Raw genomic sequence first — 26,817 nt, forward strand, 5'->3', positions numbered from 1 at the left:
GGTGGTCACAGAGGCTCCAGCAGTGATGCCCCCTCTGGGTCAAGTCAGTGAAGTGCAGTGCTCAGCAAGCACATACATCCTGTTAGTGAATCCTTTCAATCAGGTAAAAACTAAAGGAAGCTGGGGAGATGGCTCAAAAGTTAAAAGCACATGTCGCAGTTGCAGAGGACCCAAATTCAGGTGGTTGACAATCTCTTACAGCTCCAGTTGAGGGGATCTGATGCTTCTGGCCTCTTCTAGCACCCACATACCTGGGCACAAACCTTGCACATGCTTGCTCACGAGAGAGAGAGAGACAGAGACAGAGACAGAGAGACAGAGAGAGAGGGGGAGAGAGAGAATTAGTAAATGTAATGTACTAAGGAGAGGCCGTTTTGTAAATCCACTGCTGTTTGTAGCTCCATCTTGGTGTGAACTGGCTGCTGAAAATTGATCACAGACCAGCAGACTAGCTTTGTTTGTTTGTTTGTTTGTTTACTTACACACTTGTGTGTGCGTGCATGCGTGTGTTTGAGACAAGGTCTTCTTTGTAGCCCAGGCTTTTCCAGATCCTACTATGTAGCACAGATTGGATGCAAACTGATGAGGACCATCTTCCTGCCTGAGCTTCCCAAGTACACACCACCATACCCCACTGAATTACTTCTTTACATAAAAGCCTGAAAGTAAATTTCAAATCTGTTACAAAATGAACTGAGAAACTATCTTAAAATACAGAAATACTACTCTAGCTACTGTTGGCAAGAACACCCAATGGATATCGTGGCCAGCGGAAAATTTTACTAGTCAGTTAAAAAGAATTCATTGCATAATTCACAGGCTCAAAAATGAGTGCCGTCATGTAACAGATGCGCCTAGTGATGAACTTCACTTTGGATCTGAGTCTCTTTCTGAGCTATAGTTTCAGCAAAAAAACATCAAAGTAAGCTGAGCTTTGAGGAGACCTACAAGGGGCTTTAACCAGTGGACCCCAGCCTGCAGGTAGAAACAGTTAAGAAGCAGCACTGGTGGAACTGTTTGATCATATAAGTGTTTTGAACCATTTCAAAATTGTTTTAAAATATTTTAAGTCTTTTGACTTTTGTATATATTTTATAACAGAAAGCATATTCACAATTCTAATATGCAAGTTAGAAATAACGTCTTCTTCAAATTATTTTTGCTAAGAGAATTACAGAATAAAGCACTTGTTATATAAGCTTAAAGACCAGAGTTCAAAATCCAGGTAAAAACTGGGTAGGCATGGTGGCCTGCTGTACCTCAGTGCTCAGAAGGTAGAAATGGGACCCCAGAGCAAGCTGGCTAGCTAGACTAGCTGAGTTGGTGACTGAATCCATGAGTTCCTGGTTCTGTGAGAGAACCCTCCTCAACAAATAAAGAGAAAGTAAAGAAGACAACACCAACCTGTGGCCTCCACAAGCATGCTCATACATATACTTGCAAACACACATGCACACAGGCAAACACACTACATGCATGGGCAAAAAAAATTTAAATAAAATGCTACAGACCAATGCTTTAGACAGGCAAATAGCACAGAGAAAACAGAACAAAGCCAAAGAAAAAATGGCAAAAAACTGGTGGTTGAAAATGGATTAGAAAGTGAAATGCCTGGTTGTTGGAGAAAAAGACACACTCTTCCACTTTCAAACACCCATGCTTGTAGTCACCAGGGGGTACTTCCAGTGTCTGACATTGCTTACATGGACTAACTACACTAAAAAAACCCAGTGTTAATAAAGAAGTATATAAGGATGTTCTCAAATGATCCTGTGGCAATGAATGAATTCTATAAAAGAGAACAAGTATATGACTCTGTGGGTCTCAATGGTGGTAAAGCGAGCATTTGTGGAAAGGCTTGCTGTAGCAATGCCTTGAGGTCCTAACAGTGCTAGAATGTCTTCCCCACGTCATAAGACAGATCTTGAGTCCCATCATGTGATACCTACTCTGCTAAACTTTATTTTTCCATTGAAAATCATTTGAATAATTACTATATAAGCTTCCATTTTGCTCTTCCCACTGCCTACTTCAATTGGGCCTTGGTTTTCCTTGAAGAAAATCCCCAACCAAAGCAAAATTGGATCCTGAAAAATCCATACAAATACATACGTGACGAAGAAGTTCAATGTTACCATTGCTGACTTCATTACCTATCTTCAAAAGCAGCTGCTGAATCATGCCAAATATATGTCCTTGGAGTGACCTGCAGGAACAAAGCAGGCAAATTAAGTGTAAGAAACTTGACTAGGGTATACAAGTCACCATCTGTGAGGGGAAAGGGGATTGACTTAGCAGGATATGGCGGGGGTTGGGGGTGGGGTTGAGAAGTTTTTGAGAATTTAGGTAAACGTGATTCAAAGCCTTGACCTGCTAGATATGTTGGTTAGGTTGGAACAGTCTTCCTAACTCCTAGACAGATGTCAACTGGCATGATGCACTTGGGACAGTGTACCTGCAATATTCTCTCTCGACTGTGAACATCTGTGCACCTGAGTGTTCCCTCCTAGGCTAGGAGGACCTTCTTGTGTAATGCTAAATAATTTTTAAATCATCTCAGTGATTGGCTGGCTTCATGACAATGTGCAGAATCAGTATGGTCCACTCCCCACTGAAAACGATGAGAGTTAATTTTGAAAAACTAAACTACTGAAAACTTCCGGGGCGACCCAAGAAGGCGGCTCCTATTGTGCCACGCACGGTGTCTGTGACTGAGCTGATGGACTGGGCTGGGAGCTAACAGAGCACTGGAACTGGAGTGTCCTGACTGAGAGGGGTTCACACTGTGTGGAGCATGGGTGGGCCTGGCCTTAGGCCCTCAAAATTCCACCAGAAAATTCCTATAGCTGATAACACCTCCAGCAAAGTGGCTGGGTACAAGATTAATTTTTTTTTTTTTAAATCAGTAGTCCTTCTGTATATAAATAACAAATGGGCTGAGAAAGAAATTAGGGAAACCACATCCTTCACAATAGCCACAAATAATATAAAGTATCTTGGTGTAACTCTAACCAAGCAAGTGAAAGACTTACATGAAAAAAAACTTCAAGTCTCTGTAGAAAGAACTTGAAGAAGATATCAGAAGATGGAAAGATCTCCCATGTTTGTGGATTAGGAGAATCAACATAGTAAAAATGACCATTTTACTGAAAGCAATCTACAGATTCAAAATGCAATCCCTATCAAAATACCTACACAATTCTTTACAGACCTTGAAAGATCAATTCTCAACTTCATACGGAAAAACAAAAGACCTAGAATAGCTAAAACAATCCTGTACAATAAAAGATCTTCCAGAGGAATCTCCATCCCAGATCTGAAGCTGTACTATAAAGCCACAGCAATAAAAAATAGCATGATACTGGCATAGACATAGGCTGGTTGATCAATGGAATTGAATTAAAGATCCAGAAATATACCCACACACTTATGAACACTTGATTTTTTTTTTTTTTGGACACTTGATTTTTGACAAAACCATACAATGGAAAAGAGATAGCATCTTCAACAGATAGTGCTGGTCTAACTGGATGTCTACATACAGAAAAATGCAAACAGACCCTTATTTATCACCCTGCACAAAACTAAAGTCCAAGTGAATTAAAGACCTCAACATAAAGCCAGACACACTAAATTTTTTAGAAGAAAAAGTGGGAAGAGCCTTGAACTCATTGGCACAGGAGACAACTTCCTGTTAAGAATACCAACAGCTCAGATCCTAAGATCAACTAATAAATGGGACCTCATGAAACTGAAAAGCTTCTGTAAGGCAAAGGACAATGTCAAAAGAACAAAATGACAGCCTATAGACTGGGAAAAGATCTTCACCAACCCTACATTAGACAAAGGGCTAATATCCAAAATATATTAGGAACTCAAAAAATTAAACACCATCAAACCAAATAAACCAATTAAAAATGGGGTACAGAGATAAACATAGAATTCTCAATAAAGGAATATTGAATGGCTAAGAAACACTTAAAGAAATGCTTGTCGGGCAATGGTGATGCACGCCTTTAATCCTAGCACTTGGGAGGCAGAGGCAGGCGAGGCAAGCCTGGTCTAAAAAGTGAGTCCAGGACAGCCAAGACTACACAGAGAAACCCTGTCTCGGAAAGAAAGAAAGAAAGAAAGAAAGAAAGAAAGAAAGAAAGAAAGAAAGAAAGAAAAAGAAAAGAAAGAAAGAAAGAAAGAAAGAAAGAAAGAAAGAAATGCTCAATGTCCTTAGTCATAAGGAAATGCAAATCAAAACAACTCTGAGATTGCATCTTACACCCATTAGAATGGCTAAGATAAAAAACTCAAGTGGCAGCACATACTGGCGAGGATGTGGAGAAAGGGGAACATTCCTCCACTTCTGGTGGGAGTACAAACTTGTATAACCACTTTGGAAATCAATCTGGTATTTTCTCAGAAAATTGGGAATAGTGCTATCTCAAGACCCAGCTATACCACTACTGGGCATCTACCTGAAAGATGCTCCACCATACAACAAGGACATGTGCACAATTATGTTCATAGCAGCCTTATTCATAATAGCCAGAATCTGGAAACAACCTAGATGTCCCTCAACTGAAGAATGCATAAAGATTGTGGTACATTTATACAATGGAATATTCAGCTACTAAAAACAAAGAAGTCTTGAAATTTGCAGGCAAATGGATGGACTGGAGATCAACATCCGGAGTGAGGTAACACACATGGTATATACTCACTTATAAGTGGATATTAGTCCAACATAGATGTCCTCTGAGAGACTCCACCCAGCAGGGGATTGGGACAAATGCTGGGACTCTGGGTGAGAGGGGTGTGGAAGAATGGGGGATGGAAGCACACAGAGCATTCAGGAGCCCTACAAGGAGACCACCAACACTGAAGGATCTGGACCCAGGGGGGCCTGCATAAACTGTTGCACCAACCAAGGACAATGCATGCAGTAAACCTAGACCCCCTGTTCAGATCTAGCCAATGGGCAGCTCATTCTCCAAGGTTGTGGGGAGAGCGGAGACTGCCTCTGACATGAATTCTGGTGTCCCCGATTTGATCACTTCCTCCTTGGTGGGAAGGCAGGCTATCCAAATGAGACTGGTAGGCTGTGGTCATAAGGTGGGGGGCGGGGGGAGGTCCCTTTCTGTCAGAGGTCTAGGGGAGGAGAATAGGGTATAAGAGGGAGGGAGGGTGGGAACAGGAAGATACAAGGGAGGGGACAACAATTGGGATGTGATCTAAATAAAATATAATAAATTAAAGAGCACTGAAAAAAAGAAAAAGAAAGCAAGCTTCCAGAAATGATGAGAAAGAAAAGGGAGGAAAACTTAAAAAAAAAAAACAAAACAATGGCTGAATATGACCCAATTTTATGGAAAAAAACAATTAACACAGAAGGTTAGGCAAGTCTCCAAACACACGGCTGTAGTCCATCATCCAGGGGAGTCAGACAGGAATTTAAGGCAGAGCTCTTGAGGCAGGACCTGAAGCAGAAGCCGTGAAGGAAAACTGACCACTTGCTTCCTCCCTGGGTCACTCTCATAAATCATTAATTAAGAAATTTGCTATAGTCCAGTCTTATGGGGTCCTTTTCTCAGTTGTGACTCACTCTTCCCAAATGACTAGAGTTTGTGTGGAGTTGAACTGCAACTGTAAGCTGAAGTAAACTCTCGTCAAGTTGACTGTAGTCATGATGTTTATTACAGCAGGAGGACCCCTAACTAACACATCCTTTTTTCAAAGAACCACCTTTTTATGTAAAAGTAGTCAACACAATTAATAAACACTTAGCTCAATGTGCCGAGAGAAGCAGGGGCAAGGTCCAGTGACTCCATTCAGAAATGAAAGAAGGGGCAGAGGCGCTGACTTTTGGAAACAAAGGATGGGGATGCAACTGACGCTCAGATGTGGCTGGAGTGTGTCCCTCCATGGCCCCTGTGTTAGAAGCTTGTTCTCCACGCAGTAACATTAAAAGGTAGCAGAGACTGAGGCTGTAGAAATGGCTCTGCTGTTGTTCGTTGCTCTCCCAGAGGACCCAGGCTCAGTTCCCAGTGCCCACACGAGGGCTTACAACCGTCTGTAACTATAGTTCTAGGGGACCTGATGCCCTCTTCTGACCTCCATAGGCACCAGGTCCATGGACATACATTTGGGCAAAAGACCCATACACATAAAATTAAATTTAAAAAACATTTTTTAACCTGTAATCCCAGCACTCGAGGAGGCAGAGGAAGGAGGATCTCTGTGAGTTCGAGGCCAGTCTGGTTTACAAAGTGAGTCCAGAACAGCCAAGGCTACACAGAGTAATCCTGTCTGAAAAAAAAAAAGTAAAATAAAATACAATTTTAAAAATACGTTTTGTAATGATTTGTTTGTTTACTATGTATACAGTATTCTGCTTGCATGTATGCCTAACACCAGAAGAGCGCACCAGATCACATTATCAATGGTTATGAGCCACCATGTGGTTGCTGGGAATTGAACTCAGGACATTTGGAAGAGCAGCCTCTGAGCCATCTCTCCAGACTCCCTTAAAAAACTTTTTTTTAAAAAGAAGTAATATAACCTTTGAGATTCAGATATGCAGTTAGGGTCTGCCAGACCCCTCAGGGAATAATATACTGGAGAAAAAAAAACAATAGCTATTAGAAGAGGTGGCTGGTGCCTGGCATTTCTTGATTTGACAGCAAAGTAAAATTTAGAACTTTGTAAAACATGAACAGAATCTGACCTGGAGGGCCTGGCTCTCAGTGGGGAGTGCTAACCCACATGTGAACATTGCTCAATATAAAGCCAGAAAATCTGGACAGTGCTTCCTGCAACGGACGTTTGAGAGAACAGAAGAGAGAAGCCCGTCAGCGGATGTGTAAGGGCACCTACAGAAGGACTGTGTAGGGCTGGTATAGCTATGGAATGCTGGGCTGGTATCCTGCCCCCTGGGACTACACGACGGATCCGGGCCACCAAGACACCGCTAGGTGGAGAAAGGTCTTTCTTTGGAATGGAAATTGACAAGGTGGAAACTCTAGCAGAGCCGGAGCCTGCGGGGAAACTTAAACACAGGTTAGAATCAGGATGTCCAGGACAAAAGGGCACAAGGCAGGGCACCTGCAACAAGACTTTTGGGGTTTGGTTTGGTTTGGTTTGGTTTGTGTGTGTGTGTGTGTGTGTGTGTGTGTGTGTGTGTGTGTGTGTGTGTGTGTTTTGGGTTTTTTTGTTTGTTTGGTTGGTTGGTTTTGGTTTTTCAAAACAGGGTCTCTCTGTGTAGCCTTGACTATCCTGGACTCGCTTTGTAGACCAGGCTGGCTCGAACTCACAGCAATCCACCTGCCTCTGTCTCCAGAGTGCTGGGATTAAAGGCGTGCGACACCACCGCCTGTCTACATCTATAGTCTTATCTCCCAAAGGAAAGTACCCAGGTAAGAAGGGCCATTCAGAGGCACAACAGGCTTCTCAGGACCTGGGAAGGACGGCCAAGGCTCACACAGGAAACTGAACCTAGCAGCCCTCCAGCGGGCGGGGCTATTTTCACACAGTGTACTCTCTCCGGTCCCTGGTCTCCTTCTTTAATTAATAGTCTCTGTCACTTTAAGGAAGCCAATTCTGCCCTTCTCTGTTCTTGGTCCATATTCCCCTATTGTGGTTTGAATAAAAATGCCCCCTATAAACCAGACAAGGTGGCACACACCTTTAGTCCCAGCACTCTGGGAGGCAGAGGCAGGGAGATCTCTGTGAGTTCAAGGCCAGCCTGATCTACAAAATGAAACAAAACAACAAAAAGAATGGCCCCTATAGGCTCATTTATTTGAATGCTTCACACTAGGCAGTGAAAGGATTAAGAGGTGTGGCCTCATTGTCAGCAGTTCTTCACTGAGGGCTCCTGGGCTATGCCTCCCTCTCTGCCTGCAGATCAGGATGTGGCTTTCACCTATTCCAGCTGCCACGCTTCCCACCTTGATAATGGACCAAGCCTCTGAAACTGTAAGCCACCCTCAATTAAATGCCCCCTTTTATAAGAGCTGCCTCGATCACGGTGTCTCCTCACAGCAGTAGAACCGTGGGTGATTAAGATGCTCTTGGCACTTTTCATTTCCTCTCCCGAGGAACACAACTGCGCAGTCCGTGGCATCTCTGTGCCTCAGCCTTCTGAGGGCTGGGAATAGCCTTACCTGATTATGTCCTGCTCGCTCTCCTGTCACCCACCCCTCAGCCACAGTGGCCTCCTCCTCTTCCTCCTCTGCTCCTACAGCTCTCTCCTCTGTCCCCCTCCTCTATCTTTTCTCTGTCTTTCCAATACTAACCACTAGTTTTACCCTGAGGGGTTCTTTTCTTTACTTTCCCTTCCCGCTCCCAAATACAGTAACTGACATTAATCAGTGAGTATAATACTCAGTACCCTCCCCCAACGTGAGGCACTTACAAGGTGATTTTTTTAATACTGCTGTATTTTGGATAGTGGGTCTACATTTGATAGTGATTACTTCTGCAGCAATATTTCTTTCATATGAAGTGCTTATAATGGAGAAATGCAGAGCGATGAAGCATATTAGTATTGACTAAGCCTATAGGTGGGGGAAGGGATATAGGCTAGATAGGGTGCGTCGGCTTGGCTATGCTTTTTTTTTTTTCTTCCCAAGGGCTTGTGGGTTTTTTTTTTTAGTTTTAAATTTTTATTTATTTATTGTATATGAGTGTTTTGTCTGCAGAAGAGGGCATCAGATCACATTATAGATGGTTGTGAGCCACCAAATGGTTGCTGGGAATTGAACTCAGGACCCCGGGAAGAGCAGGCGGTGCTCGTAACCACTGAGCCATCTCTCCACGCCAGCGTTCATGTTTTGGGATCTTAGCTTTTTGCATGGTCATGCAATCTTTAGGGGTACGGCTTACTAGGAGATACTTAGGTCACTGGGGTACTCTCAGGGGATTCTGGGTAGTTCCTACAAAGAGGAGTTGCTGGAAAAGAATGAGCTGGATACCTCTGGCTTGCCATGTGACTCCCTCCCTCCTGTGCTCATTCCCACCATGATGCTCTTAGTTATATCCCTCAACAGAATTGGTACCATGCTGTTCAGACTTTCAGCTTCCAAAACTGTGAACAAAAATAAGCCTCTTTTCTGAATAGAGTCCAGCCACTGGTATTTTGTGACAGTAACAGAAAGCTTGCTTCACTATGACGTACAAAGCTTTGTTTTGAGGAGAACAAGATGCTTTACCACTGACTGCAGCCGCCCACACCTGGGAGCGGTGTGGAACAGCTAGGTTGTTACAGTGGGCTTCAGAAGCATCCACCCCAGGGGAAGAGCCAGGGACTTACGTGCCCGTGTCCATGTCCATGTACTGTGGAACAGTGCCAATAATGTTCAACAACATGTCCAGCTGAAACTTCATGTCATTGATTTTTTCATCAATTTCAAGCCACTCTTCAGGGGGGGCATACTAGAATGCTCTACGAGGTTCTCTAACTTCAAAGAACATATGTCCAGAGAAATAATCAAGTTTGGAAGAATTTTAGAGATACCTACAAAAATGGGGTGGGGGAGGGAACATTAACAAACTACTTGCAATATCACTGTTTCAATACTAGATTATAAAATCTAGGCAAAGACAGACTTCTTTTTGTCTATCTTGTGCCAGAGAACCTAGATTCATTTCTGAAAGGACAGAATTGACATAAAATACCCCCAAACCAAGTTCTCAGTGTAAAGATGATTTATTTTTCCCAGAGGGACAAAGGGCAGGGAATAAGAGACAAAGACAAGAGATAGAAAGTGAGGGAGGCCGGGCGTGGTGGCGCACGCCTTTAATCCCAGCACTCGGGAGGCAGAGGCAGGCGGATCGCTGTGAGTTCGAGGCCAGCCTGGTCTACAAAGTGAGTCCAGGATGGCCAAGGCTACACAGAGAAACCCTGTCTTGAAAAACCAAAAAAAAAAAAAAAAAAAAAGAAAGTGAGGGAGAGGGCTGGAGAGATGGCTCAGTGGTTAAGAGCACAGCCTGCTCTTCCAAAGGTCCTGAGTTCAATTCCCAGCAACTACATGGTGGTTCACAACCATCTGTAATGTGATCTGATGCCCTCTTCCAGCCTACAGGTATATATGCAGCCAGAACACTGTATACATAAAAATAAACAAATATTTTTAAAAAGAAGAAAGAAAGAAAGTGAGGGAGAAGAGAAAAGGAACGGGGGGGGGGGGGGGGGGAGAAGGGGTATGGATATTTGCACACGGGACAAAGGACTGCCTCTGGATAGAGAAAAGACAGATGTGACCATGAGATAGGCAAATGTCAGTTTATAAAGGGAAACCTCATGTTAGGATGAGGTATTTAATGTTAATTAGGTGATCCAAAGGGGGCTTTTGATTGTTAGACTTCAATAGTTTGATAGCTGGGCCTTGGTAGTCAGGCTCAGGAGGAGGAGCTGGACAAATAAGGGAACAGAACTTGGGGCTAGCTTTAGGAATGTAATCTAATAGTTTAGCAAGGCAGAGGAATGGGGGAAGGGCAAGGCCTACCAGAGCCATGCTGGCCATGCTCAGGTCTACAAGAGCCTTCAATTAGTAAATTAAAAACAAGAAAAAACTCTGCAGCAAATTCTTGTGTGACCATGGGATGCTTATTTGATGAGATTGTATTCTAGTTTTCTTGTTTTCCCCATGAAGAATCAAATGCATTAAACTCAGAAATCACTAACTATAGTTTTCTGTCTGAAGGGAGCAGTGATGATGAGCAGCTTCTCCCCAGGATAGTAAATGGCAGGTGAGAGGAGACATGGTTCTGAAGCCACTTCCTGGGTCACTGACTGGGTCTTCATGGCAACGTCTACACCCAAAGGCCCCTGAAGAACAGAGCCTGGATCCAACTGTTAACCCAGTGGACTATGTCACAGAAGAAAATACCTTCTCTGTGTCTCATTTCATTTTTGAAAGATGAAGTGAAAATGCTGCCTTCTTAGAGGCACACAGAGAAATGACTGTAAGCCAGCTGTTTGTCTCATGCTTGAGGAAAACGGTCCCACTGCACTCACCAGTGAATCAATAAGTAATCAGGAATGTACAAACTACCTTAAGAACTGTCCTATCATTTTGATTTTTTTGTTTTAAACCTACTACCTCTTTTTTTTTTTTCATTTTATTTAAAATTGTACTATTGTTACTATAGAAAATTAGGGCCATGTCTGCTCCTGTAGCTTTGCATTGACCAACTCTATCAGTGGACTAGGGTAGCCACAACCCTTTACTGAAAAGAATATATGATGTAGTGAAAATACATTGATGCACTTTTAGCATCTCCATGGGTTTGGGAGAATGGATCTTCATTATCTCCCATGTCCATCTTCTAAGAAGTGAGAATAAATTAGACTTCAGAATCTACTGAGGGCTAGGTGTGGTGGTGTGGTGGTGCATGCCTGAACGTCCAACACTCAGGAGGCAGAGGCAGGTAGATCTCTGTGAGTTTAGGGCCAGCCTGGTCTACATACAGAATCTACTAAGAAGCAGATCATCTGTAAGCATACTAGACTTCCACTGAACCCCAAAACTACCACACCATAGAAGGAATGGTGGTGTCTTGTCCAGCCTTCATAGGAAAGGAAGTGCCTAGTCTTACTGCTACTTGATATGCTCTGGTGGATTGATATTCATGGAAGGCCTGCTCTTCTCTGGAGGAGGAGTAGATGGGGGAAGGGAAGGGACCAGGGGGAGAGGAGGAGGGAAAACTTCAGGCTGGATGTTAAATAAATAAATAAATAAATAAATAAACAAACAAAAAATATTTTAATGTGCTGTTGTTTCTATTGACAGCATTCATGTGAGGATTTTTACATCTATGTTCACCAAGGGTATAGCTTTATTTTTTAATCGTTTGCTTCCTGCTTTGCATATGAGGATAAAGATGGCCTCACAGAATGAGTTTGAAAGAATTATATCCTCTTTAACATTCCAAAATAATTTCATAGAAAAATAATAGTAAATATTTGGTAGACATCTGCAGTAAGTCATCTGGCTCTAGGATGTATCCAGTCTCCATCTGCAGATATGAATATATGTGTATGTATGGTGCGCTGTCGGCCGTGTTTGTTTGTGTACATGAAAGCCAGAGGTTGACATTGGGCACCTTGCTCAATTGTTCTCCCCTTATGTATTTTAGATGGGGCCTTTTACTGAGTCTGGAGCTCACCAGTTGGCTAGACAGACTGGCCAGCAAGCCCCAGGGATCCTTCGGCCTCCACCTTCCGACACTGGGATTGAAAGCACACCTCACCACACCTACCTTATTAACATTGTAGCTGCGGGTGTGGGCTTAGATATTCATGCAATACAACAAGCACTGAGTCTGCCTCTATGCTTCCTTAATGGAAAAAGATTCATCACCATCTTCCATAAAATAGCTAATCTGATGAATGTGGACATACCCTACTTTTCGGTCCCTTTCATCTCCTACTATTAGCCCTATACTTAAGGGCTAAAAGTTAAAGATATTTCTTGTGAGCATGTCATCTAACAAGCACTAGTTACAGGAAGCACAATGTATGTACAGATACAAAGGAGTAACATGAATAATAACTAAAGTATACCAACAGCAGCTGGGCATGGTGGGTGCACCTTTAATCCCAGAACCCTGTCTTGAAAAACAAAAACAAAAGTATACCAATAGTTACAAAGTAAACAGAGGGAACAGCTGTCAGAGAGATATCAGAAAAACTCTACAGAGGTAAATAGTGGGTGTAAAGATTTTAAAAGATGAGTAATAATCATGTAGGTATCTTGCATAGAGGAATAGACCCCCTAATAATAATATTACTACTGCACTTAGTGATGATAACACTGGCTCCTGCTCAGAACAGTTTTGGAAGGTTCTTCGTTCTATTAGTAAAGTAGTTTTCAGAGAGCTGTCTTAGCTATTCCCTGTATGAGATTATTGCATGAGTTTGGGAGATAGTGTCTAGGCTAGAGTGTGAAAGATAACTTATATAACATATTCAATAAACTGGCTATGAAATGACAATTTTAAAATAATTACTGTTTTTCTTACTATGGTTAGCAAGTAGTCAAATCTCCCTGAAAAGCCCGAGAGAGACAGATATATGGCACATAACAGTGAGTGGGAATAGCATGGACTGAAGGAATCTAACCACAAATCCACAGATGGAAAAATTAGAGATGTCTCTTAAAAAGTGGGACACAGAGATCTTATCCTATTAAAAAGGCCAACTCGTGGAAAAGCTGTAGCCATGATAAACACATTGACCCTCAAACAGGGCACCCTAACATACAAAGCCAAACTAGAAGACCCTTCCAAAGCAATAACTGATGACTCCAATTTTCTGTTTTACAAAATGTCTCAACTTTACAAAATGTCTCACTCAACTTTTGGTGAGAGAGGACCCAAGTTCAATTCCCAATGGCGACTGACAATCATCTATAACACCTGCCTGCTCCAGAGGATCAGGGGCCCTCTTCTGCCTCTGCAGGCCCTGCATACATGTGATGCACAGCTGTACATCCAAGCAAAACCAATGGGAACTTGAAAAGGCAAACAATAGAATGGAAGAAAATGTTTGCAGTTCACATGCTTAAAAAGTGATTTGTACCTAGAATAAAAGAACTCTTAGAATGTAATAATAAAAGGAACACACACACACACACACACACACACACACACACACACACACCAGGTACTTTCCCAAAGAAGATAGACAAATGGCTAAAGAAGTCTCACAAGAACATTTGGTATCCTTTACTACAAATCAAGACCATGATGAAACAGTATTTCACATCCACTGTGATGGTGAGATGGCCACAGTAGAATCAGAAACATCAGAACCGCTTAACTGCTTCTGAGAATATAAAACTGTGTCCACCTGTCTTCAGAAAGCTAAACATAGAGCTGCCGTGGCGCTCCGTCCAAGAGAAACAGAAACAGAAAAGAGGGGCAAACCCAATTGCCTATCAACAGTTGAAGCTACATACAAAATCAGGTGTATACATATAATTTATCCGACAGTTTATCTGGTCACAAAAAGGATGGAAGGGCAACCTCGGTGGCAAATAACCGTGCCCAGCACTTGGGAGGCTAAGATATGAAGATTTCAAGTTTGAGGCTAAGCCATGCTTTTAAGAAAGAAAGAAGACAAAAAAGAAAAAGAAAGAAAGAAGAAAAGAAGAAGAAGAAAGAAGAAAAGAAGAAGAAGAAGAAGAAGAAGAAGAAGAAGAAGAAGAAGAAGAAGAAGAAGAAGAAAGAAGAAGAAGAAGAAAGGGTTCAAGGTCAATCTGGTCTATATAGTGATCCTAAGACAGACAGGACTACATAGAGAGACCCTGACTCAAAATAAGGGGAGACAGAGGATAAAAGATTGATACATGCTGTGAACATAAATGACCCTTAAATATATCATGATGCTATGTAAAGAAACATGGAAGGGCACAAGGCACACTTCTTTTTTGTATGAAAAGCCAAGTGGAACTGTATGGGATAGAAAGTGGAGTTCGGACTAGGGTATGGGTGAGGGGACAAAGGGGTAAGAACTGAAAGACACAGAACTCAGGAGTCATGGTGACGTGTAATAAATACTGAGGATTTGACTGTGGGGTGCATGCACACGCCTATGTATGTTGCATTTATACTTTCAACATGTGGCTCATATTATATATTAAACTATATCTCAGCAAAATGATATTGAGTGCTTTATTTTACTTGATTGTTTAAAACTGTAATAGTTTGTACTTACACCTTAGACTTGTGTCTTGTTTTGTTTTTATTTTTTGAGACAGAGCTTCTCTGTGTATCCCTGGCAGTCCTGGACTCACTTTGTAGACCAGTCTGGCCTTGAGCTCACAGAGACCCTCCTACCTCTGACTCCCCAAGTGCTGGGATTACAGGCATATAGCACCACACCTGGTTTATATATTAAATTTTAACTCTTCTAATTCTAATTGTAATTACAGTCAGAATTCTTTACACTTCCAGGCAATCCATTTTCCCTGTTTTGCTCACCGTTGTCACCATTCATTCTTATTTCATACTCTCTGTAGAGACTGCTTATGGTTTTTGTAATTTCTTCCATGTACTGGTGCTCAGGCGGCAACTCCCCATCCATATTCTTATGGCGACCAAATATCCCAAACCCAATGTCTGTCCAGTTTTCCTGTGTGTGTTTAATAATCTTGAGAGAGTCATATTTGGACAACAGAAAATCCCCTGTAAACTTTTCTTTCTCCTCATTCAGCAACTAGAAAGTAAGGTAGAGAGAAACGGGCGTTATTAACCACCCCTGCCTAGCCTCCATCCCCCACGGTCCTCAGTCACCCTGGAGGTTCACGGGTTATTGTTAGTGTTTGTGAGATAGACACACACAGGCTAAAAGTCTCCTTCTGCCATTTGCCATCGACAGCTAACTGTTAAGTACCTTCCTAAGCTTCCGTTTTAGAATGTATGAGATGCAATCATAAAACCTCCATCATGAGCTGTCGAAAGAAGATAATGGGTGAATTGCATTTTCAGCATCACAAAGTATTTAATAAACTAAATAAGAATTATTTCTTTTTGTTTGTTTGTTTTTTGTTTGAGAGAGGGTTTCTCTGTGTAGCCTTGACTAACCTGGACTTGCTTTGTAAACCAAGCTGGCCTTGAACTCATAGCAATCCACCTGCCTCTGCCTCCCAAGTGCACCACCACCTCCTGGCCTATTATTATAATTTCTAATAAAGCACTTTTCAATTTTATCTATACATGTCAAAACTACCACATAAAAGAAATCACTAAAATATACTGTCTATAGAAAAGTAAAGATCCTCAGTCCTACAATTATTACAAGCCGTTCCAAGAGAAGAGGAAGTGGGCATGCGCGGTGGTGTACACCCGTAGCCCAGGACTGGGAGGCAAGAGGTTGGGAGGAACTCCAGTGTGTTCTCGGCTACATTGTAAATTTAAGATCAGAAATGGACCACTCCAGACCTAGTCTCAAAAGCATATACACACGAAAAATCACTTCTTGAGCTCTGTATGAGATTTCATTAGGTCATGAATTTTATATTCCTTCTTAAATTAATTGAATGCCATTATACATTTTCCTATGTTCCACTACTATAACATAATTGTGTGTGTGTGTGTGTGTGTGTGTGTGTGTGTGTGTGTGTGTGTGTGTGTATGGTATGGATGAGGCTTGAACTAGGGCCTTGCATGTGTTATACTTAGTGGTATTATAACATATCTCTGGCCCTCATAATAGTGACTTAATTAATCAAATTTCTTTTCAAAGATTGAAGCTTTCGAAAGACATCCTAATAATGTATGAAAAAGGATATATTACATACACAATAAAATACAGCTTAGCCTTAAAAAGGGAGTAAATCCCGAAACATGAATGCACCTTGAAGGCAATATGCTGAGGGAAATAAGCCATTCCTAGATGACCAAACCCTAGAATGAAATTCACCATGAATACAATAATGCTTGCCAGGGGCTGAGAACAAGCAAACACTGGGAGTTACTATTTAATGAGTAGCATTTCAGTTTGAACGGTGGACCTTGTAGCAGTATGAATGTACTCCATGCCATTAACCTATACACTTAAATGGTTAAAACGGTAAGTTTTATGTTACATATATTTTCCCAATTTGTCCTTTATACAAAAGCTACATACAGGGGAGCAGAAACAATACTTATAATGGAAATTCGAGCAAGAATCAGAGCCACTCTTGTCACAGAGCCTACCTTCATTCAACCCACAAATCTGAAACAGAACTGAAAAATATTTAAACATATTTTAAAGGCTCCAGTGGTATTGCTATTTTTTTATTTTCTGCCACTCACAAACCTTGATATACCATTTTATAATTTATGTGCATTGATATTTTGCCTGCTTGTATGTCTTTGTGAAGGTGTCAGATCTTGGAATTACAGACAGTTGTGAGCTGCCCTGTGGGTGCTGGGAATTGAACCCGGGTCCTCTGGAAGAGCAGTCAGTGTTCTTAACTGCTGAGCCATCTCTGCAGCCCCTAGTACAGCATTTGAAAGGATGAACTGTGGTTCAGCTGTGGGTGAGAGCCAGCACACTGGCCACCAGCCATTGGATTAGCAGACTGTGTTGAGAAAGCCTTACCTTTTGGTACTCCTTGAAGTCTATAAGGGCTGCAGTGAACGGGTTTCCCTTATTAGGGATTACAATCTCCTTTCCACTGGAAGAGGAAAAAGAGCAGTAAAGGTCTCAGAACAAGGGATGCGCAAAGAAAATCTCAAGTCCGCACATGAACAACAGCATCACCTTTTACCTCTGCTATCTTTCGGTACAGTCTCCAGGCCCAGCCTCTCTCCTCATGAGCATTCCTCTTAAAATTCACAATTAGAAATAACAAATTCCAATTCTAACTAACCAAGTTGCAGGGCTTACCACCTTCAGAGTATCTCTTTAAAGAGTGAGCTCTCGTTTTGAGAACTCAAGACTGGGGTGTTCATAAGAATTTCTTGTTGCAGTCAATACGTATTATTAATAAATATTATAATTAAATAGCCTTAATTATTATGGCATATTTTCTAACCTGGTATCATAATCACTAAAGACACAGACACCTGTTATATTTTAGAATAAGCCTTATTTTCCTAGGCCTGGGCAGATATTAACTCCCTGAACTACCTCCCACCATCTCCCAGGCCCTACCTCATGCCATCTGCTGTAATCATTTCTATCTGGGCTACTTCCCATCCACAATCCCAGAATCCTTGTTTATGCTGCTTATCTGGGCTGCTGCTTCCCACGCAGAACTCCAGAGTTCCTCCTCCTGACCACGCAGCTCTTTACAATAGTGATTCTCCTGTACACGTCTTTCTCCCCTGTGATCCTTCTGTCCCCACAGAGCCCTCAAAGCTTAGCTCCACCCCTCACTTCTGCCCTGCCCAGGTGGAGGCCTTTTATTCAGCAGATCAGGAATTAATTTCTTAGGCAAGGTTACAAATGTCATTATAGGGTACATGAGTGTCTGCTAGTAAAAGACAGCAAGCAGACCTCAGGGAGCAAAATAATAACAATCAAATACAAGGCACCAGACCACACTGTTACAACCCCCCCCCCTTTTTGTCTAATTAAAAAGGCTTTTAAAAAAAACTATGTACAGTAATAACAATTATGAAATAAGTTATCAAAACCAATAGGTTTAAGGCTTATATTCATGTCTAGTCTAAAGGTATTTGGCAACCTTGAAGAAAATACTATCTTGGTGGGTCTAAAGTTTTGTACCTAAGTTATTCTCTGTCTTATTTTGTACCTATCAACTTAAAAACATCTCTCTAGACCTTAAAACATCCTAACTCCTAAGCAACTAAGTTTACAACTATCTGGTCTTAAATTCCATCAGAGACTTGAGAAGAAATAAAAGTAACTACCTAAGTAAACAGGAAGTACAAGCTAGTAGCTTCCAAAAATAAAAAGTAATGGAGACAGTCCACTGCCTGGGCAGCCACTCAAACTCTATAATGTTGGAGCATCATTAGCCTTTTGACCACGTACATCTGACAGACATTTGTGAAGCAGAAACTATTGTTGGAGGAAGACCCAACTGTGTTGGGTTTTTTTTTTCTTTTGGGTTTTTGTTTGTTTTTGTTTTTTAAGACAGGGTTTCTCTGTGTAGCCTTGGCTGTCCTGGAACTCTCTTTGTAGACCAGGCTGGCCTCGAACTCACAGAGATCTGCCTGCCTCTGCTTCTGCCTCTGCCTCCCGCGTGCTGGGATTAAAGGCATGTGCCATGCCTGACTACAACTGTGTTTTCAAATGCTGGTTTCAGTGCCTTGAGATCTGGTTACTGCCCTGCCATGGCTTTGTTATGAATGTTGGGCTATTTCCTGTAACCACGTGATGATAAGGAATGTTTCCCAGTTATCCCTGATTGGCTAAATAAAGATGCTGAAGCCTATGACTGGGTAGATGCGAGGGAAGTGAGCTTTAGGTGCCTGGGCTTGGGGAAGGAAAAGCTGGAGGAGCAGGAGAAGATGTAACAGGAGGAGAGGATGCTGGGAAGAGAGGAGTCACCATGAGGCAAGATGGAGAACAGACTATGGAGCAGAAGCCGCCCCGGGAGTCATCAGATTGGCAAGTCGTTGGCTTTATGTGGATTTTTAAAGGTACTAGGATTATAATAGCTCAGAATCTGCCCGTCATAGTGCCTACAGCTTAATAATAAATCATAGTCTCTCTGCATCAGTCACTGGGGAACTAGCTGGTTAAAGAAAACTGAGTAATAATTTACTGAGTTAATTAAGTTAGAAAGAATAATTTTTTTTTTTTGTTTTTTCGAGACAGGGTTTCTCTGTGTAGCCTTGGCCATCCTGGACTCACTTTGTACACCAGGCTGGCCTTGAACTCACAGCGATCCGCCTGCCTCTGCCTCCCGAGTGCTGGGATTAAAGGCGTGCACCACCACGCCCGGCAAGAATAATTTTTTTATTCTATAATTTCTGCTGAATAACATACGACTGACAACCAATATATGAATGGACAGGAAATCTAACGGAAAGCTATGACAACAGTAGGAACAGGAGTCTCAACTTCTTATGGAAACTCCCCTTTTGTCTCTCTGACGTTCACAAGGAGAAAGTTGTTTTTGTTTTTATTCTTTTATATTTTTATTTATTATTTTCTTAATTTGGGGAGTTTTTGTTTGTTTGCTTGCTTTGTTTTCCAAGACAGTGTTCCTCTGTGTAAATTTGGCTGCCCTGCCACTTGCTCTGTAGTCCAGGCTGGCCTCCATCTCAGAGATCCACCTGCCCCTCCTCCCAAACTCTGGGGTTAAAGATGTGTGCCACCACTGCCTGGCTATTTGTTTTGTTTGTTTGTTTTTTAAACAACAAAATAATATTTTTTTGAAGCTTGAAGGTAATTTTATTACAATGTGAAAGAAAAACAACTGAGCAAGCAAGCTGAAAACCCCAAAAGCTGATGGCAAAAGGAAGACAGAGATGAGAGGAAAAGATTTTAGGAGCTGGGTATGGAGACCATGGAGCAGTGCTGGAATGGGGGAGGAGAAGACAGTGTCTTCAGAAAAAACAGTGACAAGCTGGACATGACAAGCTGAACATGGTGGCGCACGCCTGCAATCCCAGCACTTGAGAGGCTGAGGCAGGAGATCACTGTGAGTTCGAGGCCAGATTGGGCTACAAAGTGAATCCAGGACAGCCAAGGCTACACAGAGAAACCCTGTCTTGGAAACAAAACAAAGACAGTGACAAAGTCCAGTGTAGGAAAAGCATGCTTAAGCTTTTGTCTACTAATGACAAAAGAGACAGAATTGAGGGAGAATCAAAGTTACAGTTTTAAAATTAGAACTCAGAAAAGCAGGCATGCTTAGCAACAGAGTCCTGCAAGTGACTGCATAAAGAATATTTATAAAAACAAGGTATCACTAAGTAGCCCAGGCGGCCTTGAACTCTTGATCTTTCACCTCTACCTCAACAGGCCTTACAGGTGACCGCTATCATAGCTAGCCTGAGAAAGTTACTCTTAAAAAGTTCTCGAAGAACAAGGGAGAGGGCGCCTGCGCTTCCTCACGGCTAAGAGGGCTGCATGAAGCCACTCAGGGATGTTCCAACTCTGGCTTTCAGAATTTTCAGCTCTAGTAATTGGGAAGTCTTCTAAGGTTTTGAAAAACTGGAACTACTCTATCAAATTTAAAATAGAAATGGTGCTTAAAATGTGTCTCTATAACAGAGCACTTATGGATACACGAGTCTTCTGTCCTGAGGTGAGCCTCTCTAGAAACCCGCTCCCAGATGCTCCAGGGGTGTCCAGAGTGACCCATACGCAGTCACACCAAGGTCAACTATCAGCTTTCTCCTCTGTCTTCTGTCTAGAATGTGAGCGCCAGGACAACAGGCACCTGTTGAGTCACATGTGTAACAGGAACTGAGGTCACCTACTCCAAATGCATCCAAAGTACAGGTTCCCACTACCCTTCACTGTGCACATATGACTCAGTCACGCAGCCTCATCTGAGCTACTTTATGGCTAGCTCCTTCCCCTTTCTGACGACTCTAGGCTAGGAAATACTCCGTGAGGGAAAGTGAGCTTGATGACCAATGATGGGTTGTCAGAACCCACAGAAAAGCTGGAAGCATTAGCAAACACTGTCTGTAATGCCGGCATGGCGACAGATTATCTAGAAGCTCTTGAGCTTACATGGCAAATCCTATCTCAAATGAGGCAGAAAGACAGGGATGTTGTCCTCTGAGTTCTGCAGGCCTGTGTACACACACACACACACACACACACACACACACACACACAGACCATATACACTTGATAATCTTCCAGATGACCAAAGTTCCCAGGACCCAAGTGAAGCAAATCACAACAGCCTACAACTCCATCTCTAGGGGATCCAATGCCTTCTTCTGACCTCTTTAGGCACAAACATACATGCACATCACAAAGACAGAGAGGCAGAGACAGAGAGAGACACGGGGGGGGGGGGGGGGGGGGGGGGGAGTGATGGCAGTGGCACATGCCTTTAATCCCAGTACTCAGGAAGCAGAGGCAAATGGATCTCTGAATTTGAGGCCAGCCTAGACTATAAAGTAAGTTCCAGGACAGTCAGGGCTACACAAATAAATCCTGTCTCAAAAAGAAAAGAAAAGAAAGAAGAGGTGGGGAAGGAAGGACGGGAAGTCAAAGAGTTGGAGTTGAATGAGGCAGCAGCAGTGTGACAGGGTTGTCAGGAAGACTACATCGGTGTCTAGCACTGGGAAGCACCTGTGTCTAAGGTCCTTATGAAGAACATCACTCTGGGCCAATAATAGATGTTCTTGTCTACCCCAACCTCAGCGTTAGAGTAATTAATGATGGTGTTGACTGAGTTACCAGACATAGTGTAAGGAAAATCAGAAAAGCAAGGTTCTCGCAGACTCACACGTTAGCCCTGAAGAACTGCTGCCATTTGAGAATGCCATCCTTCACGGTCTGGGATCTGTCCTTTGTAGACTCCTCTGTGCGCTCCACATCCTCCTTTAATCTGTTCATCAATGTTTTCCACTTTTCTGTCAATTTGTGAAGCGTTCCAAGGTCTCCAGTGTCCTGAAATGCAGAGTCAAGGTACTTATTTATTCATATAATAAACATTGGTTGACATGTACCAGGCCTTTGTTAATATTGAATTACTAGAAGAATTTACAGGAAGTGGGTCAAGAAGCTGAAAAGGTATTTTACTTCCAAAATACCACCACTGACAGTATGGTAATGGGTTTTCTGTGGTATGTGTTATTAGGGACAAGAATTTTTCCTTTGCAATATGAACCAGTTCAAGGACAGGAACTGGAAAGCCAAGCAGACCCAAATGTAAATTCTAGACAGTGCCATTTAACCTAAAGTTCATTTTTATTATCCATAAAATAAAGACCCTACTATGTACCTCTCAGGGTTAGTTTAACACTTACATGACACTGGAATAATGACTGAGTGATGAAGAACAATTTCTAATCCTGCAGAGGGTCAATCTGGAGTTCTGTTCCCAGCACCCTTATCTGGTGACTCACAACTGCCTGTAACTCCAGCTCCAGAGGATCTGATGCCCTTCCCTGTCCTGAGGGCACTTGCACACACATGGTACACATGGACTCACACAGGCACACAAATATGCACATAAATTTAAAAATAAATATAAAAAAGGTCAAATGACTGGAAGGTTTCCTCCCTCCAAGCCCTCTCTGCTCCTGAGTTTTTTCTCACTTTTCCTTAGTAAATCTACATTTGGCCAGGCATGGCGGCACACGCCCTTAATCCCAACACCTGGAAGGCAGAGGCAGATCTCTGTGAGTTTGAGGCCAGCTTGGTCTACAGAGTGAGTCCTGGACAGCCAGGGCTATTACACAGAGAAACCCTGTCTCGAAAAACCAAGCAAACAAATAAACAAATCTACATTTGCTGTGCTCAAAAGGGAGGGGCTTTAATGACCCTGTAAATGATGTGACTTGGTGAACATGCACTAAGTGTCAGAGTTCAATAAATTTTATCATAAAATTGTTTATGAATGTATCACTAATGTCTCCTTTTTCCTCCATCTCTTCCTTTTCCTCTTCTTCCTCTTCTCTTTCTCTGTAGCCCAGGCTAGCCTCAAACTTATGACCCTCCTGATTTACCCTCCTGAGTTCTGAGGTTACAAGCATGACCCTCACATGCCCAACCACCACCTCTTACTTATATTTTAGCTTAAGCACTAATAAGTGACTAACTCTCTGGAACTCTGCAGTATTACTAGATGTGCTGCTTCGGTTACAATGGAAGACAATATAACTAAAAGCCTTTATTCCTTCTCTTATATTTTTCATTCTGCTCACAATAAAGCATTAAATATAGAACTGTACTTAAGAATCTATAGATTTAGCATTTTACCCATGACTTAGGTAAAGTAGGAGTTACCTTAGTTGACAGCATAATAATGAAATGCTTAGCATATTTATTCCAGCCTTTTTCACTGAGGTAGAGTTTTTTAGCCAGTATGACTCTATTTCTTTCAATTACCTATTTTAAAAAAAAGTACTATAATCAGGAACCTAAAACAGTTTTAAACACTATTATGTATTATAATGTTTTTATATATCGGTTTTTATTGTCATTAATTCAATCCAAATTTCTTAAATAATTAATTTGAATCACAAAATGTATAAACTATTGAACTGGAAGCATAATTCAAGTTGTACTTGAATTACACTTCAAGGCTTCCGGGTAAGATGGAAGATCATAAACTGTCATCCAAATAAAGAAAATACAGAGTAATCCAAACAGAGGGCAAGTTTCAGAATGTCACAAAGATAATGACAGGTTACCGGAAAACTGTTAAGAAGACAATACATGGGAAAGCCCCCAAGCTGGGGCTAGAGAGATGGCCCAGTAGATAAAATGTGAAGACCTGGCTTCAAAAACCCAGAAACCAGGTAAAGCCAGGATAGCAGTGTACTTCTTTACCCACAGCATCCTACAAGATGGTGAATGCAGGAAAGACTCTGGCAGCTCACAGGCCTGGTAGCCTCATGGTTACAGTGGGGAGAGAGAGATGGGGGTAGGGGAAGAGGCAAGGACAAAACCCACAGCTGTCCTCTGACCTCCACTTAAGCGCTCTCTCTCTCTTTCTCCCTCTCTCTCTCTCTCTCTCATACACACACACACACACACATACTCTCTCTCTCTCTCTCTCTCTCTCTCTCTCTCTCTCTCTCTCTCTCTCTCTCTCTCTCTCACACACACACAATGAAGAAAGGGAAAAAAGAAAAAGAAGCCAAGCTGAACACAGTTCCCACTGCAGCCCTACCCAAACAGAAGACTCACCCAAAAGGTAAGGCCAGCTGGCTGGGGAACAGCAACAGGCCCACACAGGACATGCCTACAGTGCTCACAAACCTCAAAAACGGCTGCAAGTTTGGGTGAGTTGGTGATTCCTCTGGCAGACACGTCCGCAGAGGACCAGAACCCCATTCTGTCGCTCTGTGACGTGGGAAACAGGGACTGGGTGCCTTCTTAAAACCCATTGCTTGAAAATAGGCTGCCCTGGGATGTCTTCCTCCGTCACCCTCCAGCTTACCATTTCATAACATTTGCATTTATGTTATAATTAGTGTGTGTGTAAGATGGTAGGGTGCTCAGTGGGGTGCACGTGGGCAGGTCAGGGAATGACTTGAGTTCGTTCTCCTCTGCCGCCTGAACTCAGATCATGAGGCTTCCGTGCCAAGCGCTTTTCTCCACTTCGCCATCTCTCCTGCCCCTCCACCTCATCTTCTGACACAGGTCTCTCTCTGGACCTGACAGTCACTGGCTGGCTCAGCCCCCAGCCTGTGCTGGGCTTAAAGACATGTGACCACACCTGGATTTTTAACATAGGTGCTGGGAACTGAACTCATCCTTGTGCTTGTACGGCAGGCATTATGCTGACTGAGCCATATTCTCAGATCCTCTTTTCTGATTTTAAAGGAAACCATCTCAATTTTTCCCCACTTAAAGTTTGGATAGTCATTATTATTGTATTGAGATATTTTCCTTTTATTCCTTGTCTCTTGAGGACTTTGTTATGGGATTTTGTTTTTATTTTGTTGTTTGTTGGGTGTGTGTGTGTGTGTGTGTGTGTGTGTGTGTGTGTGTGTGTGTGTGTGATTGGCTCTGGATTGTCCTGAAACTTGCTCTGTAAACAGGGTGGCCTCAAACTCGGAGATCCACCTGCCTCTGCTTCCTCAGTGCTGAAATTAAAGGTGTGCATGACTACCTCCCAGCCAGAAGACTTTTATCAAGAAGAGATATTGAACTCTTTCTAATGCCTTTTCTGTGTCTGTTGAGATACCTCTGTGATTTTTGTCTGTTTATATGTTGTATATATTTATTGATTTGTGTATGTTGAACTGCTGGGATAAAACCTCACAACTTGATTCATAATCTTAGCATATTCTTGAACATATTTTGCAAGCATTTTATTACTTTAGTGCATCTATGCTTTCAAAAAATTGGTTAAACGCCAGGCCTGGAGGCACATGCCTTTAATCCCAACACTCAGGAGGCAGAGGCAAGTGGATCACTGTGAGTTAGAGGCCAGCCTGGTCTACAGAGCGAGTTCTAGGACAGCCAGGGCTACACAGAGAAACCTTGTCTTGAAAAAACAAAAGTAAGGGGGCTGGAGTGATGGCTCAGTGGTTAAGAGCACTGCCTGCTCTTCCAAAGGGCCCGGGTTCAATTCCTAGCACCCACATGGCAGCTCACAACTGTCTTTAACTCTAAGATCTGACATCCTCACACCAATGCACATAAATTAAAAGTAAATAAAATATTTTTCAGAAAAAGAAAAACCAAGCCGGGTGGTCTTTAATCCCAGCACTCAGGAGGCAGAGGCAGGCGGATCTCTATGAGTTCAAGGCCAGCCTAGTCTACAAAAGGGAGTCCAGGGCAGCCAAGGCTACACAGAGAAACCTTGTCTTGAAAAACCAAACAAAAAAAAACAAAAAAAAAAAAAAAAAAAAAACCCAAAAATAAAATAAAATAAAGCTATAGGTTTTAATATATGCCCAAACCAGAAGAGAACAAAGAATTTAGAGGCATAGGTACCAGGTTCTGGTTAAAGAGGAAAATGCCCTGAATTTCACAATAGATAGTTAGCCAGCATAGGAAAGAGATTTTTCCATCTTTCAGTGCCCACAAAGCCTATGATATTCATCAATAAATAAATATACACTTTCTTTTTTCTTGGACCTTTTGTGTGTTTTATTAAAAATTATCAAACAGGTTGAGTGGTGATGGCGCATGTCTGTAATCCCAGCATTTGGGAGACAGAGGCAGGCAGATCTCTATGAATTTGAGGCCAGCCTGGTCTACAGATTGAGTTCCAGGACAGCCAGGGCTGTAATATAGAGGAAACCTGTCTTGAAAAAAAACCAACAAAAAATGTCAAATGAAACTTTAGTCGAAATAGGAATCTGAGTAGAAAGCAAGAGGAACAAACCTTTAGGGCCAGTTCATATGTAGCCGAGCTCCAAATGTCTCTCTCTGTCATTAGCAGTTTAATATCGTTCTCCATCCTTCCTCTCTGTAATGTATATAAGTCATGGTAGTCTTCCACTATTCTGAGAAAAATTAAGAAATATCTATTTAGATACTTTATTTGTTTTGTTTTGTGTTTTTTGTTTGTTTGTTTGGTTGGTTAGTTTGATTTGGTTTTTTTTTGTTTTTGTTTTTTCGAGACAGGGTTTCTCTGTGTAACAGCTCTGACTATCCTAGAACTATTTAGATACTTTAAATATATTTTTGTTATGAAAATAAGAAACGTGTTCCTTCATAAGGTAACTATGGCATACTTGCTGAATATATTGGTAACACTT

General features: G+C 42.1%; 1 protein-coding gene across 1 annotated transcript in view; it reads right to left on the reverse strand.

Annotated features, from left to right (window-relative positions):
• Positions 1-26,817, reverse strand: part of Axdnd1 (axonemal dynein light chain domain containing 1) — an 86,262-nt gene that overhangs the window by 35,917 nt on the left and 23,528 nt on the right. Inside the window, 8 exon segments of the mRNA XM_051148327.1 lie at positions 2,113-2,206; positions 9,305-9,420; positions 9,423-9,508; positions 14,980-15,214; positions 17,087-17,162; positions 21,879-22,042; positions 23,384-23,485; positions 26,442-26,562. Of these exon segments, the coding sequence (XP_051004284.1) occupies positions 2,113-2,206; positions 9,305-9,420; positions 9,423-9,508; positions 14,980-15,214; positions 17,087-17,162; positions 21,879-22,042; positions 23,384-23,485; positions 26,442-26,562 (994 nt within the window).

Source organism: Acomys russatus, chromosome 6 (genome assembly GCF_903995435.1).
Source record: "Acomys russatus chromosome 6, mAcoRus1.1, whole genome shotgun sequence".
In the NCBI taxonomy this organism is placed as follows: domain Eukaryota; kingdom Metazoa; phylum Chordata; class Mammalia; order Rodentia; family Muridae; genus Acomys; species Acomys russatus.